The 22429-nt window shown below is 39.7% G+C and overlaps 1 protein-coding gene and 1 long non-coding RNA gene across 2 annotated transcripts in view; both read left to right on the forward strand.

Annotated features, from left to right (window-relative positions):
• Positions 1-543: 543 nt before the first annotated feature.
• Positions 544-22429, forward strand: part of LOC134805209 (actin nucleation-promoting factor WASL-like) — a 32272-nt gene continuing 10386 nt past the window's right edge. Inside the window, exons 1-7 of the mRNA XM_063778518.1 lie at positions 544-866; positions 8878-9105; positions 9214-9313; positions 9437-9637; positions 9899-10012; positions 18756-18938; positions 20222-20323. Coding sequence (XP_063634588.1) covers positions 780-866; positions 8878-9105; positions 9214-9313; positions 9437-9637; positions 9899-10012; positions 18756-18938; positions 20222-20323 — 1015 coding nt within the window. The 5' untranslated portion in view covers positions 544-779. The remainder of the gene's footprint in view (positions 867-8877; positions 9106-9213; positions 9314-9436; positions 9638-9898; positions 10013-18755; positions 18939-20221; positions 20324-22429) is intronic.
• On the forward strand, positions 3292-7349 carry LOC134805210 (uncharacterized). Its single transcript, XR_010146254.1, has 2 exons — positions 3292-3490; positions 7230-7349. It is a non-coding gene; the product is annotated as an uncharacterized LOC134805210 (long non-coding RNA).

Genomic DNA, 22429 nt, shown 5'->3' on the forward strand with positions numbered 1-22429 from the left:
CATCTGACGCCAGGGCCGACCGCGAACCACCTTCGTCGTGTTGCCTCCCTGTCCCACGTACGTACGAATTTTCAAGTGCGACAGAGAGGCACCACGTCGAACGTGGTTCGCGGTAGGTAACATTTTGAAAAAAGTGATTTCAGGTTACCGAATCTGTATGCCCAATTCGGATTCGATCAGGAAAGGAGGTTATAGTAGTTCTGTAGAAAACGACCAACTTTTTATTTTTGTCAAAGTGACTTACACTCAGAGGATTTGGTCGCTTTCTGCATTGATAAAAAAATGAAGTTAGGCGTTTTCTGCGTAACTATGGTCTGAGGCGCTACCGCGAAAACCGAAATTCGCAAATTGCGGGGATCTGTCTCTTTTACTCCAATGAAGGCGTAATTAGAGTGACAGAGAAAAATGCCCGCAATTTGCTAACTTCGATTTTTGCGGTAGCCCCTCTGGGTGCGGCGCTCCAAGTTCGCGTGCGATGCGGTCGTGTGTTACAGCTTTTAGATTATTTTGACAGTATGGTATGTAAAATCTAGCAACATTAGTTGTATGATAGATGTGGTTTAGAGAGAAAGTTTATTACTAGTTTTTAGTGTTCGTAGGCGCAAATTAAGATTTAAATTCAGTCAAAATATCATAATAATTAATTATATTCAAAATAAAAAAGGCGTCAACGTAGTTATACATATACTATTCAAAAGCAGGAATGTGTGACATCTGGGGCTGTGCCTGTGTGTAGCGAGCGATTGAAGGTATCATAGCATAGAAGTAGCAACGACAGGATGCCGAGGGGAGAACATAGGCCTAGCGTATTACTAAGCCGCGAGGAGAACGAACAGGTTTTCAGTCTAATCGGACCGAAGTGCCAGGTGCGTACAATCCATCTACTAGACATCGGCGAGGCCTCGTGATTCAGCGACTAGATTACGTATCTCGCCGTGTTTGTGGATTATCTGTTGATATCAATGCGATTGCGATTGCTTCTACAGCGAATTTAAATTTATTTGCAAGATATAGCATTACAAAGCCTACTATTAGGTTTTCTTGCATTCTTCATATTTTATTATTTATCTTCAACTCTGTACTGGCTTTATATATAAACAGGAGTGGGTGCATCTGCTGCCTTATCTCTTATCCTCACTTTTCAGTTATGGGCTATACATGATATTCCAGTGGCCAATGCCACACTTGATGGGATTCATACTTATGTTAGTACTGGTTAAAGAAATGATGTGCACAAATTGATTCTCTAAGGGTGGTATTCCACCTGTCCAGTTTCTTTATCCAATGTCATTGTGTCTCACTCTATCATTAAGTCATTAAGCAAAATGTGAGATGCAATACATATTGGACAGATGGAATACCACCCTAAGCTGATTTGAATGTATTGTAATGTAACAAATATGCAGAGTTGGCAGCAGATATGGCTAAGTAGGACAACTGTTGTATTCTCTTAACCACAAAGTTGTGTTCAGATCATTTTGAATGCAGGGCTTGCCATAACCATACCATACTTTTATTTAATCTAATATACAGTATATATTATGCACAGCGATAACTTTTGTTTTCCGGTATGATATGGACAATTGGACATTGTGGGTGTGGGGTAACTCATTTGGACAAACTCTCGGTCTGAAAGGGTTAAGCTACCATTCATTACCAAGAAATACTATTGACTGTCCATATTATGACATAAAGGGATAGTTTACAAAAATCTTTACAAGCCAATGTTCCATAAATATATTTACATGCATTTATAACACTGAAAATCAAAATGTTAAAATGGAAATGGGCTAGACATATGGCAAGAGAAGGTAAAAATAAGTGGGATAGAGAGGTAGCGGAATGGTATCCTAGAGATAGAAAGAGGAGAGAAGGGAGACCAATAATGAGGTGGTCGGATGACATTAAGAAGCATGCGGGAGTAAACTGGATTAGGATTGCACAGGATAGAGAGCTGTGGAGAGAGCTGGAGGAGGCCTATGCCAAGAAAGCAGACTAAAATATTAAAAACAATTACATTAAAATATATTTATTAAAAATTTATTAGGAAAGATATTGAAACTAATATAATGATAAATGAAATGTGAATTTATTTAAATGCAATATGTACTAATTCTATTTCGGTCAATAAAGGCTATTCTTATCTTATATCTTATCTTATCTTATAACACTGAAAATAAAGTCATGTAAAAAATAAGGTTGTGTAAATATATTTTTGGAATGTTGGCTTGTAATGATGTTTATGAATCAAACCATAAGTTTTAATTTACAATTGTACGAAAAATATTTATACCTGCGACTGTACCTAGTACTTTACAAGAACTATAAAGACCTACTTAATATAGAAATTATGGAATTTTACCCTTGACTTTCAATAGAACTAGACAGATAAAGGCTTTTCAAATCACTCAACTTGAATTTGTGTCACAAGTAGTAGGACATTCTAGGCTAGTTAATTAATAAATAACACCTTATCTCTGTAATGTTAAGGGTAAATTTAAATAATTGCCTAATTAAAATAACTTATAGCAATAAAATTACGAGTAGGTATTAATTAAACTCGGGAACCGGGAAAAGATATAAGGATATCAATATAGGCTAGTTGGGAAGTTTTTTAAATCGTTTCAATCAATTCAGTTTGTTGTGAGGATCAATTTCCTACATGGGACTAATTGCATTAAGGCAATACAAAAATCAGAGATGAGGTTCAAAATATCACATTCTTACTACAAGTTGCCTCCAGAAACTCGCGAACTAAATTGACATGAGTTTGACAAATAAAATTTAATGATACCAGTGGGCGCAGCACGGTTCCATTTTTAGGGTTCCGTACCCAAAGGGTAAAACGGGACCCTATTACTAAGACTTCGCTGTCCGTCCGTCCGTCCGTCCGTCCGTCCGTCCGTCCGTCCGTCTGTCACCAGGCTGTATCTCACGAACCGTGATAGCTAGACAGTTGAAATTTTCACAGATGATGTATTTCTGTTGCCGCTATAACAACAAATACTAAAAACAGAATAAAATAAAGATTTAAATGGGGCTCCCATACAACAAACGTGATTTTTGACCAAAGTTAAGCAACGTCGGGAGTGGTCAGTACTTGGATGGGTGACCGTTTTTTTTTTGTTTTTTTTTTATATGGTACGGAACCCTTCGTGCGCGAGTCCGACTCGCACTTGCCCGATTTTTATCGTCTATCACTATGCGCGTCCCTTTCGCACTTACTTACTTGTTAGAACGTGACAGGCATGGTGACAAGGGATAAAAACGCGACCGTGCTACGCCGCCAGGAATAGCAAGTCAGGGGTATATGTCGATAAAATTATATCGATAAGTAAGATGCACTTACTACTCATGTGGTAATTATAAAGGGGTCACACACGATTTCGATTTGTATGAATGTGACGAGAAAAGTGGTTGATTCGATTGTAAGATTGTGACGTTACCAATCAAATCAGGAGGTGCGGATGTGAAACTGACAAATTTCAATGTTAAGACGAAACGTAGCTGAGCTTTAAATAATTTAGGTTTAAATATACCCATCTCGCTAACGGAAGCGGCTTCTAAAACTAGTGCGATAAGGACAAGGCGAAAAATCCTGCGTAAAAATCTCAAAAATCGAGGTTTCGTACTCGACTGTTTCCTCCTCCAAAACTTAACCAATCGTAACCAAATTTGGAAATCTAAATGATTATGAAATTATCTGTGCCGGACCGTTTTGCTTTTTTGGCTAATTGACATCAGTTTTGAATACTACGCCTCTCATTGCGGCATAGCCAATGAGGCCATTTTGGCCATTTTGGCCATTTTTGAAAGGCTCTAGCGCCTTAAAAAACAAAAATATCAAAAAAAGCAAAACGATCCGACACAGATATTGACAATATTAATCTGTGTTGAAAAAAATCATTGCTCTAGCATCAAAACCCATTTGTTTGGAGATATGACCACTCCTGTTGGCTCTTAAGAGCGCTATTACATTTCGGCGTTGAGCGAGTTTAGGTATTTTACGCGCTGCGGCAGGCCGTGCGAGCTCAGTACGCCGATCCCTTCTACCACACTCGCACTACAATGATGGATTAAACATTCTTGATCCTTCGCGAAGCATATTGAAATCAACCATAACAACACTAACTGTACTTAACTTTTAAACTTCTAAAACTGTTATTTGGTAAGAACGAAAATACTAAATGCAGTGCAAATGTACATAGGGGCTGTTCATAAATTACGTCATCTATTTTTAACGATTTTTGACCCCCCCCACCCCTCAAATCATCCAAAAATCAAGCTTCGGATGAATCTGTTTCCTCCTACGTCATGTTACCATCATCCGATGTCCAGACCCCCCCACTCCTCCCATTTGAAACGACGTAATTTATGAATAGCCCCATACTTGTACTTATGAAGGTATATTACTCGAAAGAAATTATAGGTACCTACTCGCTTATTTACATGTTTCGTCATTGCATTTGGTACCTATAGGTTGTAAAGTTTGTATCAACGAGGGTTTAAAAACGAACTGGTACTGAGGATCTGATGATGATTAAAGTGGTCACGGATACCAATCAACCATGTAGTAACATGATTAGGCTCGTTTGATTCGTCTCAACAAGATCTTTGACACTGAAGATACACAGGGTCTGATGATGGAGCTTGAAGGTGGCCACGGGTACCAGTCTATCATGTAACTAAACAACTTCGTGTTTGGGCTCGTTTGATTCGTCTCAACAAGATCTTTGACACAAGATAGTACTCAGGGTCTGATGATGGAGCTGGAAGGTACCATTACCAATCAACCATGCAACTAAACCACATCGTGTTTAGGATCGTTTGATTCGTCTCAACAAGATCTTTGACACTAGGTGATACTCAGAGTCTGATGTTGGAGCCGGAAGGTGGTCACCGGTACCAATCAACCATGCAACTAAACCATTTCGTGTTTAGGCACGTTTTATTCATCTCAACAAGATCTTTGACACAAGGTAGTACTCAGGGTCTGATGATGGAGCGCGAAGGTGGCGACGGGTACCTGTCTGTCATCATCAGCTCCATCATCAGACCATGAGTAGTATCTTGTGTCAAACATCTTATTGCGACGAATCAAACGAGCCCAAACACGAAGTGGTTCAGTTACATGGTAGACTGGTACCCGTGGCCACAGTCCAGGTCCATCATCAGACCCTGAGTACTAACTTGTGTCAAAGATCTTGTTGCGACGAATCGAACGAAGCCAAACACGAAGTGGTTTAGTTGCATGGTTGATTGGTACCGGTGACCACCTTCCGGATCCATCATCAGACCCTCAGTACTACCTTGTGTCAAAGATCTTGTTGCGACAAATCAAACGAGCCCAAACACGAAGTGGTTCAGTTACATGGTAGACTGGTACCCGTGGCCACAGTCCAGCTCCATCATCAGACCCTGAGTACTAACTTGTGTCAAAGATCTTGTTGCGACGAATCGAACGAAGCCAAACACGAAGTGGTTTAGTTGCATGGTTGATTGGTACCGGTCACCACCTTCCGGATCCATCATCAGACCCTCAGTACTACCTTGTGTCAAAGATCTTGTTGCGACAAATCAAACGAGCCCAAACACGAAGTGGTTCAGTTACACGGTAGACTGGTACCCGTGGCCACCTTCCAGCTCCATCATCAGATCCTGAGTACTATCTTGTGTCCAAGGTCTTGTTGAGACGAATCAAACGAGCCTAAACACGAAGTGGTTTAGTTGCATGGTTGATTGGTACCGGTGACCACCTTCCGGCTCCAACATCAGACCCTGAGTACTATCTTGTGTCAAAGATCTTGTAGAAACGAATAAAACGAGCCTAAACACGAAGTGGTTTAGTGGCATGGTTGATTGGTACCGGTGACCACCTGCCGGCTCCATCATCAGACCCTGAGTACTATCTTGTGTCAAAGATCTTGTTGAGACGAATCAAACGAGCCTAAACACGAAGTGGTTTAGTTGCATGGTTGATTGGTACCGGTGACCACCTACCGGCTCCATCATCAGACCCTGAGTATTATCTTGTGCCAAAGATCTTGTTGAGACGAATCAAACGAGCCCAAACACGAAGTGGTCTAGTTGCATGGTTGATTGGTACCGGTGACCACCTTCCGGCTCCATCATCAGACCCTGAGTACTATCTTAAGTCAAAGATCTTGTTGAGACGAATAAAACGAGCCTAAACACGAAGTGGTTTAGTTGCATTGTTGATTGGTACTGGTGACCACCTTCCGGCTCCATCATCAGACCCTGAGTACTATCTTGTGTCAAAGATCTTGTTGAGATGAATAAAACGAGCCTAAACACGAAGTGGTTTAGTTGCATGGTTGATTGGTACCGGTGACCACCTTCCGGCTCCATCATCAGACCCTGAGTACTATCTTGAGTCAAATAAATACATATAGAATGTCAGGTCGTTTCAAATATTTTTAATCCTGTCCGGTAGTTTATTAAACTGTACCATTATAAATTATAATACTATAAAAACGGTGCTAGGATCAAAGTCTCTCGTTGCGGTTTACACGCACACAGTATAGCGTTTTACACGGCGCCCGCCGCACACAATGATAAAAAACCTCGTCGTCGCCGTTGAAAATGTGCGGAGCCGACCGACACACGTCCTGCCTCTACAAGCTCTGCCGCGGCACTGAGCTGGCGCAGCGCGCGTCATCGGTAATATAGAGTAGTTTTAAAAAAATTGCCAAAAAATTATAGTAGAATTTCATAAACACTAATGTATACCAACAGTATAAGCAAACGTTGCAGATTGCTTGAGTATGAAAATGACTTCGATATTAAGTAGATTTTCGTAGGAATTGACACTTGTTTCGGAGAGAAAATCGAGTTCGTTTTACTTTGATTTTCTCTTTCTCAAAGGTATGTAGGAAAAATATAGTTTGATATGCCTAAAGTACAGGGTATTAGTAATACAAAATAGCCAGGTTTAGCAGAGTAAAATTCTCAACATTTCCAAATAAGAGCTCGCCATTCAGTGCTTCACGGGGTTTTTCGGAAACGACCATCAGAAAAAAAATCATTACTAATTTAATAAGTCCTTTTTCTAATATTTACAACGATATTTATAAAGATAAGAAGACGCTTTTACTGGAACAAGTACTCATTGTTTCTAATAATGAGCGCAAAGTCCTGAATTTCGTCGACTAGTATCATCAATTTTGCATTATTTCGACTTTTCTTGTAAGAGCGCTCTTAATATGCAGGTTTGGGGGCAAGTTGTTTATATCAAGAGCTCGCGGTTGTCGCCATAAATCTAAACTTGGTGATTTAATTTTATACAATGTGACCGGTAGATGAGATTGATCGATAATTAAAGTTAGACCCACGCAGTGCAACTGTTATTCAATACGTCATAATTTCATAGAATTTTGACGTTTAAAATAATACTTGCACTGTAGTTAAATTCTGACCCAATTGTCAATTTGAATGTCCAGTTTAGTGACTGGTCTTCTTTACAATCGAAGCAATAGGGATCACCGAGACGATTTAATTTTTACGTCCACACCACACAAAATAAATGAGAAATCTTATCTTATTTCCCCGTCTGGGTCGGCCTTATTTGTATTTTAAGCCATAATCACTGTTTCTATGTTATCACCTACAACTTGTTACTCTAGCTGTAAGTTTTCCTAACAAATAAAATAAAATAAATATAATAAAATATTTATTTAACTACCAACAATATGTTTATCCAATACCCTTGTATCAATTACTATAAAATTGCACAAATTTCGAAATACCAAGTAACATTTGTAAAATAATTTTAATTACTTAAAGATATATTTTAACTGACCGCGCAACAGTAGCGCCGCTAGCGGTGAATTCTCGCGATATTCTCTAATTCAAACTTTTTTGAAAATATCGATATGAACAGCACTGGCCAAACTGTGGTATCATTTGTGCACATTGACCTGTCAATTTAGTTCGCGAGATTCTGGAGGCAACCTTATAATTCGTTTTTTTAGCCATAGATTTATTAAAACACTTAAAAAAAAGTAACTATTGCTTATGAAACCAGAATAATGTATCATCATCAAAGAGTTATTCTCTTGTCGGTGGAGTATCTGCCAGCTTTCCCTATCTTGCGCCAGCTCTTTGACTATTTGGTACGACACGACCCCTACTTTTTCTTTCACTTGCTCCAAAAACCTGCATCTCGGTTTTCCTCTACCCCGCTTGCGTCCTATCCGCCCGTCCAGGATAGTTTTAAAGAAGTGGTTGTGTCGTATGAAGTGTCTAATCATTATTCCGCGTCTATTTGCAATGGTGATCAGGATAGCTCTCCTTTCGTTCACTCTTAGCACCTCTTCATTTGTTATCCTGTCTCTCCAACTAATGCTTTCCATGCGCCTCCAACACCACATTTCAAATGCTTCCATTCTCTTTCTATTTCTTAGGCCTTAGGGTCATACTCCAGATGTACACCTTAATCAGTAGTTTCTTGCTTCTACATGACAAATGGGATTTCAATAGTTGTTTCTTCTGGTTGTAAGCTTTTTTTGCCATAGCAATCCACATAATGTAAATGATCTTATAAGTATGCTATAATATTTTTTCTAATTTATTTTTTAAGAGTGTTTTTCAATTAAAAGACACGTCAAAATTGTTTATAAATACTTGATGTACAGTCGACGCACACTTGGCCCCATGGCCCCAACCAAAGTATCAACACCAAACGCCGCAAATATGTACATATCTGCTTCCCAGAGCGGCATATTTACAAACGAGGCTTTCGGCCCAGGAAGCCGCATAGCAGCGCCAGCAGCATCTTTAATATATTCATATATTTGCCAAATGTGGCACAGCTAAATTTGATAAGTACGTAATTGAGTCCTTGATATTTGATTGCAGAGTTTAGCGACGGCAGTAGTTCAGTTGTTTACCACTGAGGGACCAGCACATTCAGAATGGAAGAAAAAGGATACTGGCATCTTGTGCTTGGTGAAGGACAACAGCAAGCGTTCCTACTTCTTCCGCATTTACTGCCTCTACAGAAAGGCCATGATATGGGAACATGAAGTGTACTTGCAGATAGAATATAAACACCCGAGGCCTTATTTGCATACATTTGAAGCTGAAGTAAGCACTTTGCTTTATGTTTTAATGGAAAAAAATCTTTTGAATATGTTTGAGTGAGGTTGTTTGAGAAATAGTTTAGACTTACAAAATGTGTTTGTTAACTTTCAGGACTATATGACAGCTTTTAATTTTGCCAATGAAGATGAAGCTAAGGTCCTCAGAAATATCCTCATTGAGAAGATTGAATTAAGGAAGCAAAAGCGTGAAGGTTTGATTTTTTATTATTTTTACATTAATGGGGTAAACCTGTCCGGTTTTCTTGAATAGTGGGCCTTAGGAGGCTATCAAATAACGATGCATTTAATCAGTCTATACATTATGTTTGTGGCAGAGCGACGGCAGCGGTCGATGCTGGCGTCGCGCGCCAACAGCCAGCAGTCGGCGCGGCACAACGGCGTGCCGCCAGCGCCGCCCGGCCCGGCGCCCACGCCCCAGCCCGCCCCTGCGCCCGCGCCCCAGCCCGTGCCGCACCATGTGCCCGCGCCGCACCACCAGCCCGTGCACGCACCACCTCTCAAATCTATATCTTCTGGTAAATCTCACAGAATTTACTATGTTACGATAATTACGAAGTTACCTGACCATCGGAGTACCGGCCTTATGTCCTTGCAATAAGATTTACAAATTGTCAGTTTACAGTGTGAACGTGTTACAATTAGCGTTCAGAGTATTTATTGTTTAATTATACAGTGTCTAAATGCGAAGGCCGAAGGCCGAGCTCTGCGTAGGACCGAAAGCCCGAAGCGTCCAGGATGTCAGTGGTTAATATATATTACTGTTTTTTTTGTGACAGGCATGCTGAAGAATACCAGCAAGAAACCAAAGATGAGAAAAATCACAAAAGCTGACATTGGAAATCCACAAGACTTCAAGCACATATCACACGTCGGGTGGGACGCTAACAAAGGTACAGCCAAAATTACATGAAAATGATCGGAAATTATGTTCGATCGGTTATACCGCCCTAACAAAAGTAATAAAAAAGGGTAATGTTGTTATACCTTGATTTATATAGTATAGAGACCGTGCCCGTGCGAGGCCCTGCCACCTCGTGACAGTCATGCTCCCTTGCGCGTTGTAGTCTGCCATCTATTGGCCCAAATCGAAAACTTGCCATTTTACTTCGGGCCACCGTAAATTTACTGTTATCTTTCGACAGAAGATTAAAACTGTTAGAACGCCATTTGACTTTGATCCTTATTCTTTCACTAATATGTGATCATTGGTTAAATAAATTAACGCCATCTACTGGACTGTAGGCCAAAGGTTATGGCGCCATCGCTCGAAAAGATTGCACCATACCTTTGGCCTACTCTCGAGTAGATGGCGTTAATATTAATATTTAACAAGTTTTATTTTATTTATTTAAGGATCACCAACGGATAATACATCTACACAATTACATACAACATTAACAGATGCTTAGCCACTTATAGGTGACCACAGCTCACACGTGTACATATGAAAGAGAGTATACATATAAACAACTAAAATTTACTTAAAGTTACTTAAATGTACATAAAGTAGAGAAATATAAACAAGAGAACATGTAAGCATGAGACATAGAATTAAAATAGTAATAAAGTACCATGGGACGAAATGTAGAGGCCATTCCTCTAATGTGACTTATTTAGATGCGAGACAATTGAGTTTCTGAATTTTAACTCTGGATCATTAAGTATATCTATACTCCTGGAGCCAGGGATGGAGTTGTATAGCCGTACCATCCTAGAGATTGGCGAGTCGGTGCCTAGCCTTGTTCTCCTAAAGCGCTCTTTAAACAGTTTGTAGGTCCCTTTTCTAGGTAATCTATTAGGTATGGTAAAGTTTACAGTTTTTAGCAACTCAGGACAGCATATACCTCGGCAGTTAACTAGCTTATGAAGGAACATCAAGTCGTGAACTTTTCTTCTGTAACTGAGAGTAGAGAGTTTGAAAATTTTTAAACGGTCTTGATAGGATCTTAAACACCGTGCTTTTCCGGATGTATAGCTCAATATAGCCAGGAAGCGCTTTTGCACTCTCTCGATCCGGTTCTTGTGGACTTCGTAACAAGGTGACCTAACCTGAGGGCAGTATTCCAGGTTACTTCTGATAAGAGTCTTAAATAATAGAAGGTTTGTACGGGCTTGTTTAAAATGCTTGGTGTTCCTTGTCACAAAGCCCACCATTGTAGAAGCTTTTTTAATGATGTAATCAAAATGCGCATTGAAATTTAGCTGATCATCTATCATTATGCCTAAGTCACGCACAACTGTGACTTTCTGTAGGGTTAGTCCATTTATATTGAACTCTGTTGGTACTGGGATTTTGTTTCGCGTGAACGTCATGTGGTAGCATTTTTCGGAGTTAAGTGCCATTTTATTACTTTTGCACCACTCGGTTAATCTATTAACATCATCCTGTAACTTTGCACGGTCCACATCATTATTAATAGGTCTTATAATCTTTAAATCATCAGCAAAGAGATAGGTTTCAGAATTCCTGAAACAGTTGACTATGTCATTAATAAAAATTAAGAAGAGCAGGGGGCCTAAATGTGATCCTTGAGGTACGCCTGAGGAGGCATAAAATGGTCTTGACAGCTCCCCATTAACCGACAGTTTACGGTCCATTAGGGACGATCTAAACCAACTCAGCAATGGCTCACCAATGCCGCATCTTGAAAGTTTATCTAGTAATAGTATATGGTTTACCCTATCGAATGCTTTACTGAAATCAGTATAAATTGCATGGGTCCTATTATCCATGTGATTACTTAAAATCTAAACAAAGGAAACCATTTTCGAACTAGTCGATCTTGACCTAACAAACTCGTGTTGCTTGTCTGATAGCTGATGCTTGAAATTACTATAAATAACAGGGTAAATCAAGGATTCGAAAAGTTTTGGGATTGTATACAAGATAGCAATCGGCCGGTAGTTACTTATGTCCGACTTTGAACCGCCCTTATGGATTGGTGCTATTTTTGTCTCCACAAAGATGGAAATGTTCCGGACTGAAGGGACCTATTAAAAATGTATGTCAGTGGAAATGAAAGCTGCTTGGCACAGTTATACAACAGAATTGCTGGCAAGCCATCTGGACCACAACCCTTTCCGAAATCTAAATTTTTTTTTGTTTTAAGGTAACACTTTAGTCTATCACGATTTCACTAAGAGAACTGGGAAAAAAGGAAGAAATGCTCACCAACTGCTCAGATACAATAGGTTCACTGTTGGTGTCATAGAGTGATGAGAACCGAAGAAAGAAAGAAGTTCCTCGCGAACAATTCACAAACCCCTTCACAATTTTGAGCAACATTGTCTCCCAGTTTCATAGCTGCAGGCATCGTAGACTTATTTTTACGTTTTTGCTTAATGAATGTCCAGAAATGCTTTGAATTGCGTAGGATATTTTCTTCTAAATGTTGACAATAAGAATTATAGCAAATACGGGCCTGACGTTCACACCGCTGCTTAAGTAAGTCTAGGCTAATCTGATCAAGAGGGGATTATGGTATCTTTTTCCTTTCTGTCTTAACTTAAACCTTTCTTTCTGCATTCTGATTAGATTTCGCGAAAACCATACCGGATATCTCTTCCCTTTTAGCTTTTTAAGTGGAACATATTTGTTGATGGCAAAGTCTAGTGCATGTTTTAATTTACCTACCATACCACCACCACATCAACACAAGATCCCAGTAACGTTGGCCAGTCTGTGCTACCAAGATAATTGGATAGTTCTCCGTAATCGGCTTTGTAAAAAATTGGTCTTGGTTTTATACCAGACGCGAGAGTTGGTTCTGAGTCAATTTCAATATTGAATTCAATTGGGGGATGGTGAGGATCTATGAGGCTTAAGGCAGTACAACTCTTATTCAGATGAACTTGTTCGGTGCAGAAAACGAGATCCAGGATCTTAGAGTTACAGTAACTTTCAGAATTATACTGCCCCAAATCGTTCAGCGCAGCAAACTCCATTACAAGATATCCCAGAGAACAAGAACCATGCAATTCTGGGGATAAAGATATTTGATTGTCAGTTGCGGTCCAGGCAATCGAAGGCATGTTAAAATCTCCCACTATTAAAGAATTTGTATGATTGACCAGATTAATAGACGCCTTATCCACGAACCTTTCCAAATCATCTACTTTCACAGGTGGAGGAAGGTAAACACAACAAATACATAACTTGACTAGAGCGTTATTGGTTTTGTATTCGATTACAACCCATAAGTCTTCCGACTCCGATTCATATTCATAAATCCTGTACGATACGAATTTCTTTTTGACTGCTATCATTACCCCTCCACCGGTTTTTTTGGAGGAAGGAAGTTCGAGATTGCGGGCTCGCCTATAAACAAAATATCGGTCATCAAATATTTCAGAGTCATGGACATTATCTTGCAACCATGTTTCGGTGATACATATTATGACGTAATTATTAACAGATTACATAGAAAATCAACAATCAACAGTCGTGTTTCAATAACAATTCAATTTATACACAGTATTTATAACAGACAAAGTGATAGGGTACGCGGACGACCTTGCTTTATTAGGGGAAAGCCGCGAGAAGTAGTGCAGGCAGCCAGTGTCTTGGAGCGAGAGGCCTTTAGTATAGGTCTCAGGATTAACCAGTCCAAAACTGAATACCTCCACATGAAGCGCTACAAAAATACACGAGTTCAGCGCAGATTGCGCAGAAGTCTCCATGTTGGGGGTACCGTCTACCGTGGAGTTGACAAGTTCCGGTATCTTGGATGCACCATTACCGATACAAACACAAGGGAGGAGGAAATCAATATTCGCATCCAAAACGCCCTGCGATGCAGTGCAGCCCTCCATAAAGTGTTGGTGTCCAGGCTTCTCAGCAGAAATACTAAGTTAAGAATATATAAGACCGTTATCCGCCCAATCCTTCCCAAGTAGCACAGATAGCTCTATAACTACTCACTTTTAGTTCTATCTAACGCTCTGTGCGTATTAAGACACTTATAAGAGCACACTCGTGGTCCTACAGCTGTATAATAGATCTCAGTGATATTTATATAGCTTAGGGCTGATTAAAAGCTGCATTACGGCTCTGAAAACTACCATTAATACGCAAAGAGTGATATAAAGGTATATTTGCTACGACCCTATACAGCTTTAAGGGTTATCAAATGCTTTAACCGTTATAAGGTCTGTTTAGTGGATAAAATTACGCCATGTGCTGTATAAGGAGGTAATTGTGGACTTTTATTACGTTGACTTATTAAGGGAACACAAGTGAACTATTATGAAGCTAATAGACGTATAATGGAACACATGTGGCACATAATACAGCTTGTCGCTTAACATGTTTACCGCTAAGCAGCTTTTATTACACTGACTTTTAAGGGAGCACGAGTGAACTAATATGAAGCCAATAGACGTATAATGGAACACATGTGGCACATAATACAGCTTATCGCTGAACGTGTTTACCGCTAAGCAGCTTTTATTACGCTGACTTTTTAAGGAAGCACGAATGAACTATTATGAAGCCAATAGACGTATAATGGAACACACTTGGCACATAATACAGCTTATCGCTGAACATGTTTACCGCTAAGCAGCTTTTATTACGCTGACTTTTAAGGGAGCACGAGTGAACTAATATGAAGCTAATAGACGTATAAATGGAACACATGGGGCGCATAATACAGCTTATAGCTGAACATGTTTACCGCTAAGCAGCTTTTATTATTCTGACTTTTTGAGGAAGCACGAATGAACTATTATGAAGCCAATAGACGTATAATGGAACACATGGGGCGCATAATACAGCTTATCGCTGAACATGTTTACCGCTAAAGCAGCTTTTATTTCGCTGACTTATTATAAGGGAGAACGAGTGAACTATTATGAAACCAATAGACGTATAATCGAACACATGTGGCGCATAATACGGCTTAGCGCTGAACATGTTTACCACTAAGCAGCCTATTGTACTGCCATTGGGACTGTCTGCATAGCGGCTGTTAAAACGTTCACAAGATGCCTTATAACTATTTAGAGGTTCACTAGTGTATCGAAATAACGACTTGGACTTTATAGTGGTTCACTTAAGTATCTTTATCAGATATATAACAGTCGTATGCTGCATATAAGAATTTTAACGGTTCACGTTGCTTTTTAACATTGACCGCCATTTTATTGTATATAACCTATAAAATTGAAATTGCTTTTCCAACTTTTAAGGGTAACAATAAGGTTTTGTGCCTGAGTTCTTAACCTAAATAATTAGTTTAGTACTTCCTATAACGTATTGTTAACTTTTTATCTCATAATTCTGTCCAAACCACTGAAATAGTTTTTACACATAGCTTATTTATATCATTAATTTAAATAAATACTGATTATTTTCGTGGCGCACTGAAATTTTCTTAGATAATGTATATATATAATGTCAATAAACTTGCATTCCCAAACATCTTTCTCGCATTAATATATAAAACATAACATTTAACTAAACACTTTAACAAAATGACTTATGGTGTCGTTGCGCTTAACGTTTTTGCTTCAATATAAATATGTTCACCTCTGCGTTCGTCGTCACTATACAAAATTTAATAGCTGATTTTTAAGGCAGAGGTGTAAAAGTATGTTATTAATTATCTTTTATTCAGCCCAACGTCAATCTTTCCCGGTATTAGGGCGCACATGTGACATATTAGCTGAATAAAGGGTAACTGGTGGTCTCTTACCCAGTCAATATACACCTCTTATAACTCCTGTTACCCCTTATAATTCCGTTAAATTGCTGGTACTACGCTCTTAAGTAGCTATGTGAACTTAAGGCTGCCTAATTTGTGCCCATTTAAGAGTTATAAAAGCTGAAAAGACGCTTATACAGCTCTTATGCAGCTTTTATATTCCAGCTTCAAGCGTATTCGTACCTCATTATGCGGCTGCTATACAGCTAATCTGTGCTACTTGGGTTATGTATGGGTGTGAGGCCTGGACACTAACACAAAAAGAGGAAAGTCAGCTCCTGGTAGCGGAAAGAAAGATCTTTCGTAAGATCCTGGGACCTATCAAGAGAGACAACGGCACGTGGAGGATACGGGAGAACGCCGAAATCGAGGAGTTGGTGGCCGGACCCAATATCATCGGCGAAACGAAATCCCACAGACTTCGCTGGTTCGGTCACCTATTAAGAATGGGAGAGGATCGGGCTGCCAAGAGGCAGTGGCGTGCCTAGGGTTTTGGAGTAGGGCAAGCCGAAAGATATGTTTTCCTAATAACTGTCCAATCTTCACTCTTCGGACTCAAATGCATTCTGCTAACGTGTCGAGGCGAGCTAATCATAGCGCACTGAGGTCATACTATTACTAGATAGAATATTACAAACATATCAGCAATTGCATACCCCCGGTGGCTTTGATAAAAGCCGTTTAGTTTATTTAAGTGAATTTCATTTGTATATACAATATTAACAAATTTACACGATAATAATTTACATACAGTTGTGCTGTGCGGTTAGAACAATATTTTTGTTAGACAAATAGCTCGAGCTTGGTTTGTCGCTTTGAACATGTTTTTCTAGAACGCCGTCATATTTTGATAGCAACGATACAAGTTCCAAAAAATTGCCCCTATTTAATGAAGTGTTTGACTCATCGTGTCCTCTAAAAGGAAGTTCTTGCTGTGCTAAATGGCACACAATATCGACTAACCTCTGAAAAACACTACGATTATTGTCAACGCGCTTGTTATGATTTGATATTTCTTCTGATAATTGGCGCGACAGAGGCCTCGATCCTTTGTTTCCCAAAATTGCTAAAAGAAATCACTGCACACATATGTTTACCGGAATTCATGTGCCTCTTTATCGCTCCAGATAAATTATTTAAATCGTTATAGCCAGAAGTATTCCAAACGTTAATGTCGTTCGAAAAAAATATGCAACACCAGCAATACATCTTATTTGTATGGGAACAACCAACAATCCAATGAGTTTTGTAGACGGCCCTACAGATATTTCTCTGACGCGACTGACTTGACTGAGAAATACACAAGCCGGGTGTTGGTTTTGCCGCGGAAATTATGTCCCGTTTTTCGACAAAGGTCAAAGACTTTACCTTGTTTTGGTTGACTAAAACGTGGACGCATTTCAAACCGTCACAAGGAACCACTTCTTGATCCATTGTTAACACTTATTAAACTAAACGCCACAACAATGAACAAATCCACATTCACTATGTAATCAAATTCACTTAAACAAACTTTCGTTACTTTCGTCTCGACCACTGACTTGGCTCGACTAAATAAGTAATAATACACTTGAAGTAAACGCGAACGCGCGCTCGTGCGAACTTATGCAGCTTACTTCACTCCAAACGAAAGCCGAGCTTAAATCGCCTTATAAAATTGCTATACATACCAACAAATAGTTACATCGTTCTTTGGCGGTTTGTAGGCTAATAGTGCTCAGAGCGGGACGAAAAAGCAAGCACGGTTGCAAGCCAACGAGTGCGAGTACGAGCAGGATAGCTAGAACATCCTACGCCTGATTTATTTCGCGCGGACGGGACGCCACGCCGCGGCAAATTTTTGCAACACGCTCGTGCCGCGGTTCGAGGCCGCTGTGGCTTGAATTTAATAATAAGGGGTTCGTTTGGCGCGCGATTTTAAAATAATCTTTATTGATCTTATCACTACGTAATTTCGGTAAGGCAATTAGTTGCCTTAGGGCAAGCCCGGCTTTTGGGCTTGTATGGGAGTCACGCCACTGCCAAGAGGGCGTACCTGGGAAGACCGACTGGTAGCCGCCCGGTAGGTCGGCCCAGATACCGCTGGGGAGACAGTGTGGAAGCGGATCTGCGTCAGCTTCAAGCCGATAATTGGCAGGAAACGGCGCAGAATCGGGAAAAGTGGCATGCTCTCGTTTCGGAGGCCAAGATCCTCTTTGGATCGCTGAGCCATATTAGTTAGTTAGTTGGTTAGTTATTTATAACAGACGCTAATCTTACACTTGGAACAAAAGAACTTGGAATAAATTATTATTAAAGTATTTTTATGGAATCTAAACTTTTCAATACTATGGCTTGAGCCATATAGGGTTTGCAATCCGGATCCGAAATGTATGAAATTATCCGGATCTGGATCCGGATCCGCGGATCGTCCGATACATTTCGGATCCGTCGTGCAAACCCTACTTGAGCCTTATCGTCCTTACGAACTAATATTCTTCCGCTCCGAACCCACACATATTTGTACTGCTTGTCCTTTGCCGCGAGCCTCGCTTCCTTATGCAGTTTCTTGTTGTAGGCGGTTAGATGCTCCGCAACATAAACTGGCTTTTTGTCACCTCCTATACCTAAATGACTAGAATTCAATTTATTATCCTTGTTTGTTTTATTGAACTTAATCACCGACGCAAGCAGTGTGTCACGCAGTTAACACATATCAGTGGAAGAATAATGATCAAAGTCAAATGGCGTTCTAACAGGTTTAATCTTCTGTCGAAAGATGACAGTAAATGTACTGTAGCTACATAATTTACCATGACAGTAACTCTCTATTTCAAGTACTCTTTGCGTCGGGCCAATAAATAGGGGTTTCTCGTGCTGCCCTCTACAGTGAATGCACGCTGTTTGGAGGTTAATAGGTAGTTAGTAAAGAATGTGGTGCGTATTGCAGGTTTCGACTTGGACAACCTGCCGGAGGAGGAGATGCGGTCGTTCTTCTCGATGGCGGGCGTGTCGGCCTCGCAGCTGGAGGACTCCAGCACGCGCCAGTTCATCTACGACTTCATCAACGAGCACGGCGGCGTCGACGCCGTCAAGGAGGAGCTGCACAAACCCGACCCCGGCCCCGCACAAGGTCACCACACACACCAAATCAACTTATTATCATATAGCCATGTTCCGCTCACCCACCGGTCCGGCGTGCGGATTCGCATCTGATGTGAACACCGCCACAATGTGAGCGCCAATAGGTCGAAAGTGAGATGGTTACTTTTACCCGAGTAAACACTCTACTTTTCATTTCGGCTATGAGGGAAGTCAAACACAAGAATAGTTATTTGTTTTACAAGGGGGCAAAGTTGTTGTTTAACCGCTCGTGCTAATATTGATACCCAAGCAAGCGAATATAAATGTAAAATATCGAACAAAATCAAACCAAATCAAATCCAAATGAATGTTATTAAATATTTATCATCCAAAATCATCATTTAAAAGTCAATTCTACCAGCAAACATAAGAAAACAACTCAAAATTTGCATTTGATTACTTTGCCTCACATGTGAATAAAATGAAACTTTGCTATCAGTTTTTGAAGTGCAAAGTAAGCCTTTCCGATCTGGTGTGGTGAAAAATATTTTGACGGTTAAGCGAAATAGGGACTGGAATTGGCGCAATTTGCATTTTGATCGGAAAAAAATCTAAAACCATCCGATCTTTGGGATGTCTCTGAAATGGCCTTAATGTATACGCGCCTTAAAAAAAGTGAAACTGAATGAATGAAATGTAATGTACTTAGTGACTTTAAACATTCATCGTCATTTATATTGATTTATTAACAAATACTTATGTTTATTTCATACATTTAAATATTAAATAGAAGAAGTGTAATTTTTATGCAATTGACATTTAATTTCGATAATACATAAGTACTCGTACTTGGTCTGAAAATGTGGAAGCTAATATGAAAGCTTTTAACTGAATATATGGCATATATGGCTATTAGTCGTTGCTTGAAGTACAAATTAAAAAAAAATACTTTCTACCCTAGGGCGGGAAATGCAGTTTTTCACCCGGCTATCAGCTTATGAAAGCTGATCTTTCCGAATAGGAGAGATGTAAACTAATTTTTCTTTTACACCTTGATCCTTAATTATGAAGGCTGAACAATTACAGAGAGAGCATAGCAGTTGTTAACGCGACTATGTATTCAATTAGAATCTTGTACATTTTAGTTAGACATACATAGTTATTTTACGTTAATAAATTAATACTAAAATTACGAGCATTTACACCCATTCAGTACCAAAAGCGAGGTAATTCTGGCGCTGAAGGGGTTCAACACTGTTATACACGTCACCCTTCAATCACCTATGTATTTATAAGCATTTTTAAAGACCCTCTCTCTTCCGTTTGTTACAGGTGGTGGAGGGTACGGGCGCGGCGCGCCGGCGCCCGCCCCGGCGCCGCCCGCGCCGCCCGTGCCGCACCGCAGCCCCGCGCCTCCGCACCCGCCCCAGCCGCGTGAGTACCACTTCTCTATCCCAACTCATTGTCAGTGCTAGCCGTAGTAATTAAGAGCATAAAATATCTATGTCGCAGGCAAATTGTAAGAATCCGCCGTTTGTAAAATGATAAGGCAAATTGTAAAATGTTGTCATTTTGTAAAATACCAGACATTAATAGCGCCGTTTCCAATTTGCCGCGGTATTTTGGTCGAATTATCATGCATTTACCACGCGTGGCGCTGCTCATCAAAACTATGAAAAACCCTGGGATGTCCATCCAGTGGCGTAGCTAGCATCGGTGGCACCCGGGGCGGAAATTGTGGGTGTCACCCCAAAATTCAATATAAATTGTAAAATATAATTATTTAAAAAAGTAATAATAATTAATAACGTCGTCTGCTAAACGTCACATATATAATATTCCATAGCCCACAATTTACTCCATCGTTTTCATTTTAGATTCCTTGAACTCTCAATAAATAATCTATGTTAAATTTTTTTTTTTTTGCCAAGTGCGAGATTTGGAAGAGATTCTGTAAAATGCCATTTCACAATGAATTTCAAATAGTCCAGAGTCACACAATTAGAAACAGTGACATAGTTTCTCAATTACAGAAATAATCACATAGTAAAAAAACCTACGAGGCGTCAACATATCGTCGGGTGACAAGCAAAAGTCACTAACTAACACCATTGAAATTATTGGACTATAAACCGTGTTACAAGTGTAATAAAGTGAATTGTTAATTTAATTGTTTGATAGTACTTAGTGACTTGCTTTTCACCCGACAATATTATTGTTACATACCAGGTGCCCATGAGGAATCCGAGAGATTTTAACCACGCATTTCTGAGGCCAAAATAAGGAAAAAATATTAAAAGAGTTGACGTCAATTTCGCCAAAATATTTATTTTTTCGATTTTTCGGTACGTATTTGTACATAAAATGTAAATGCTATAATTTGTAAAACTGTCACCCAAAAACAATATTAATATTTTTTTGTCAATGACAGAAATAATCACATATATAATTTAAGAAAAAAACCTTTTCACCACACCAGCATGTAAAGGCTTACTTTTCACTTCATAAACTGATAGCAAAGTTGCATTTTATTCACATGTGAGGCAAAGTAATCAAATGCTGTTGTTGTTTTCTTATGTTAGCTGGTAGAATTGACTTTTAAATGATGATTTTGGATGATAAATGTTTAATAACATTCATTTGAATTTGATTTTGTTTGATATTTTACATTTAGTATTCGGTTTGGGTTGGTGTAGTGAAAAATTTTGTGTTTCACTCGGGGGCAAATTTTGTTTAACCCTCGTGCTTTGAAACCCTCGCAACGCAAAAGAAGGAAAAAATATCTATCTAATACCTTTAAACGAGCAATTCTTGTGTATTTATTTATTTATATATATATTTCGGCGATCTCGGAAACGGCTCTAACGATTTCGATGAAATTTGGTTTGGTTTTCGGGGGTGATAAATCGATATAGGTCTTATCTCTGGGAAAACGCGCATTTTTGAGTTTTTGTGTGTTGTCCGAGCAAAGCTCGGTCTCCCAGATATTCTGTACATAAAATATAAAAATATTCTATCAATAATGATATTTGGATATTTTGGACTAGGTCCCATAGTAGCAATATCGCCATTAAAAAAACATTTTGCACTAAGTAACAAGTTATTTTTAGCTGGCTGATGGTACTGGACCCTGAAACTAGGCGAATTCCAAAACAGTTTAATAGGACATTTTAGTCTTTAAACATGATCAGGAATACACTGTCAAAATTTCTCGGGTTCCTCGTGGGCATGTTGTATATTATTTCCTTAATGGCGGTTGTGCAAGCTTCCACAGTTTTACGAATTTTTATAGATGGCACTACTGATGTTCACGGTCGGGTGTCACCCCTAAATGGGTGACACCCGGGGCGGACCACCCTCGCCGCCCGCCCCTAGCTACGCCACTGTGTCCATCAAATCTGGAGTTTATCGGACTTATTAGGGGCGCGTGGGACGTGGGAGGCTTTTGGATCTGGGTGGCTCCGGCGCTGTGGAAAAGCAGCCCTTCCACCTTCGCGCGACGAAACACGGTCAAAATGCGTTCCCGCGCTCCGTTACAGC

This window comes from Cydia splendana, chromosome Z (genome assembly GCF_910591565.1).
Source record: "Cydia splendana chromosome Z, ilCydSple1.2, whole genome shotgun sequence".
Taxonomy (NCBI): Eukaryota; Metazoa; Arthropoda; class Insecta; order Lepidoptera; family Tortricidae; genus Cydia; species Cydia splendana.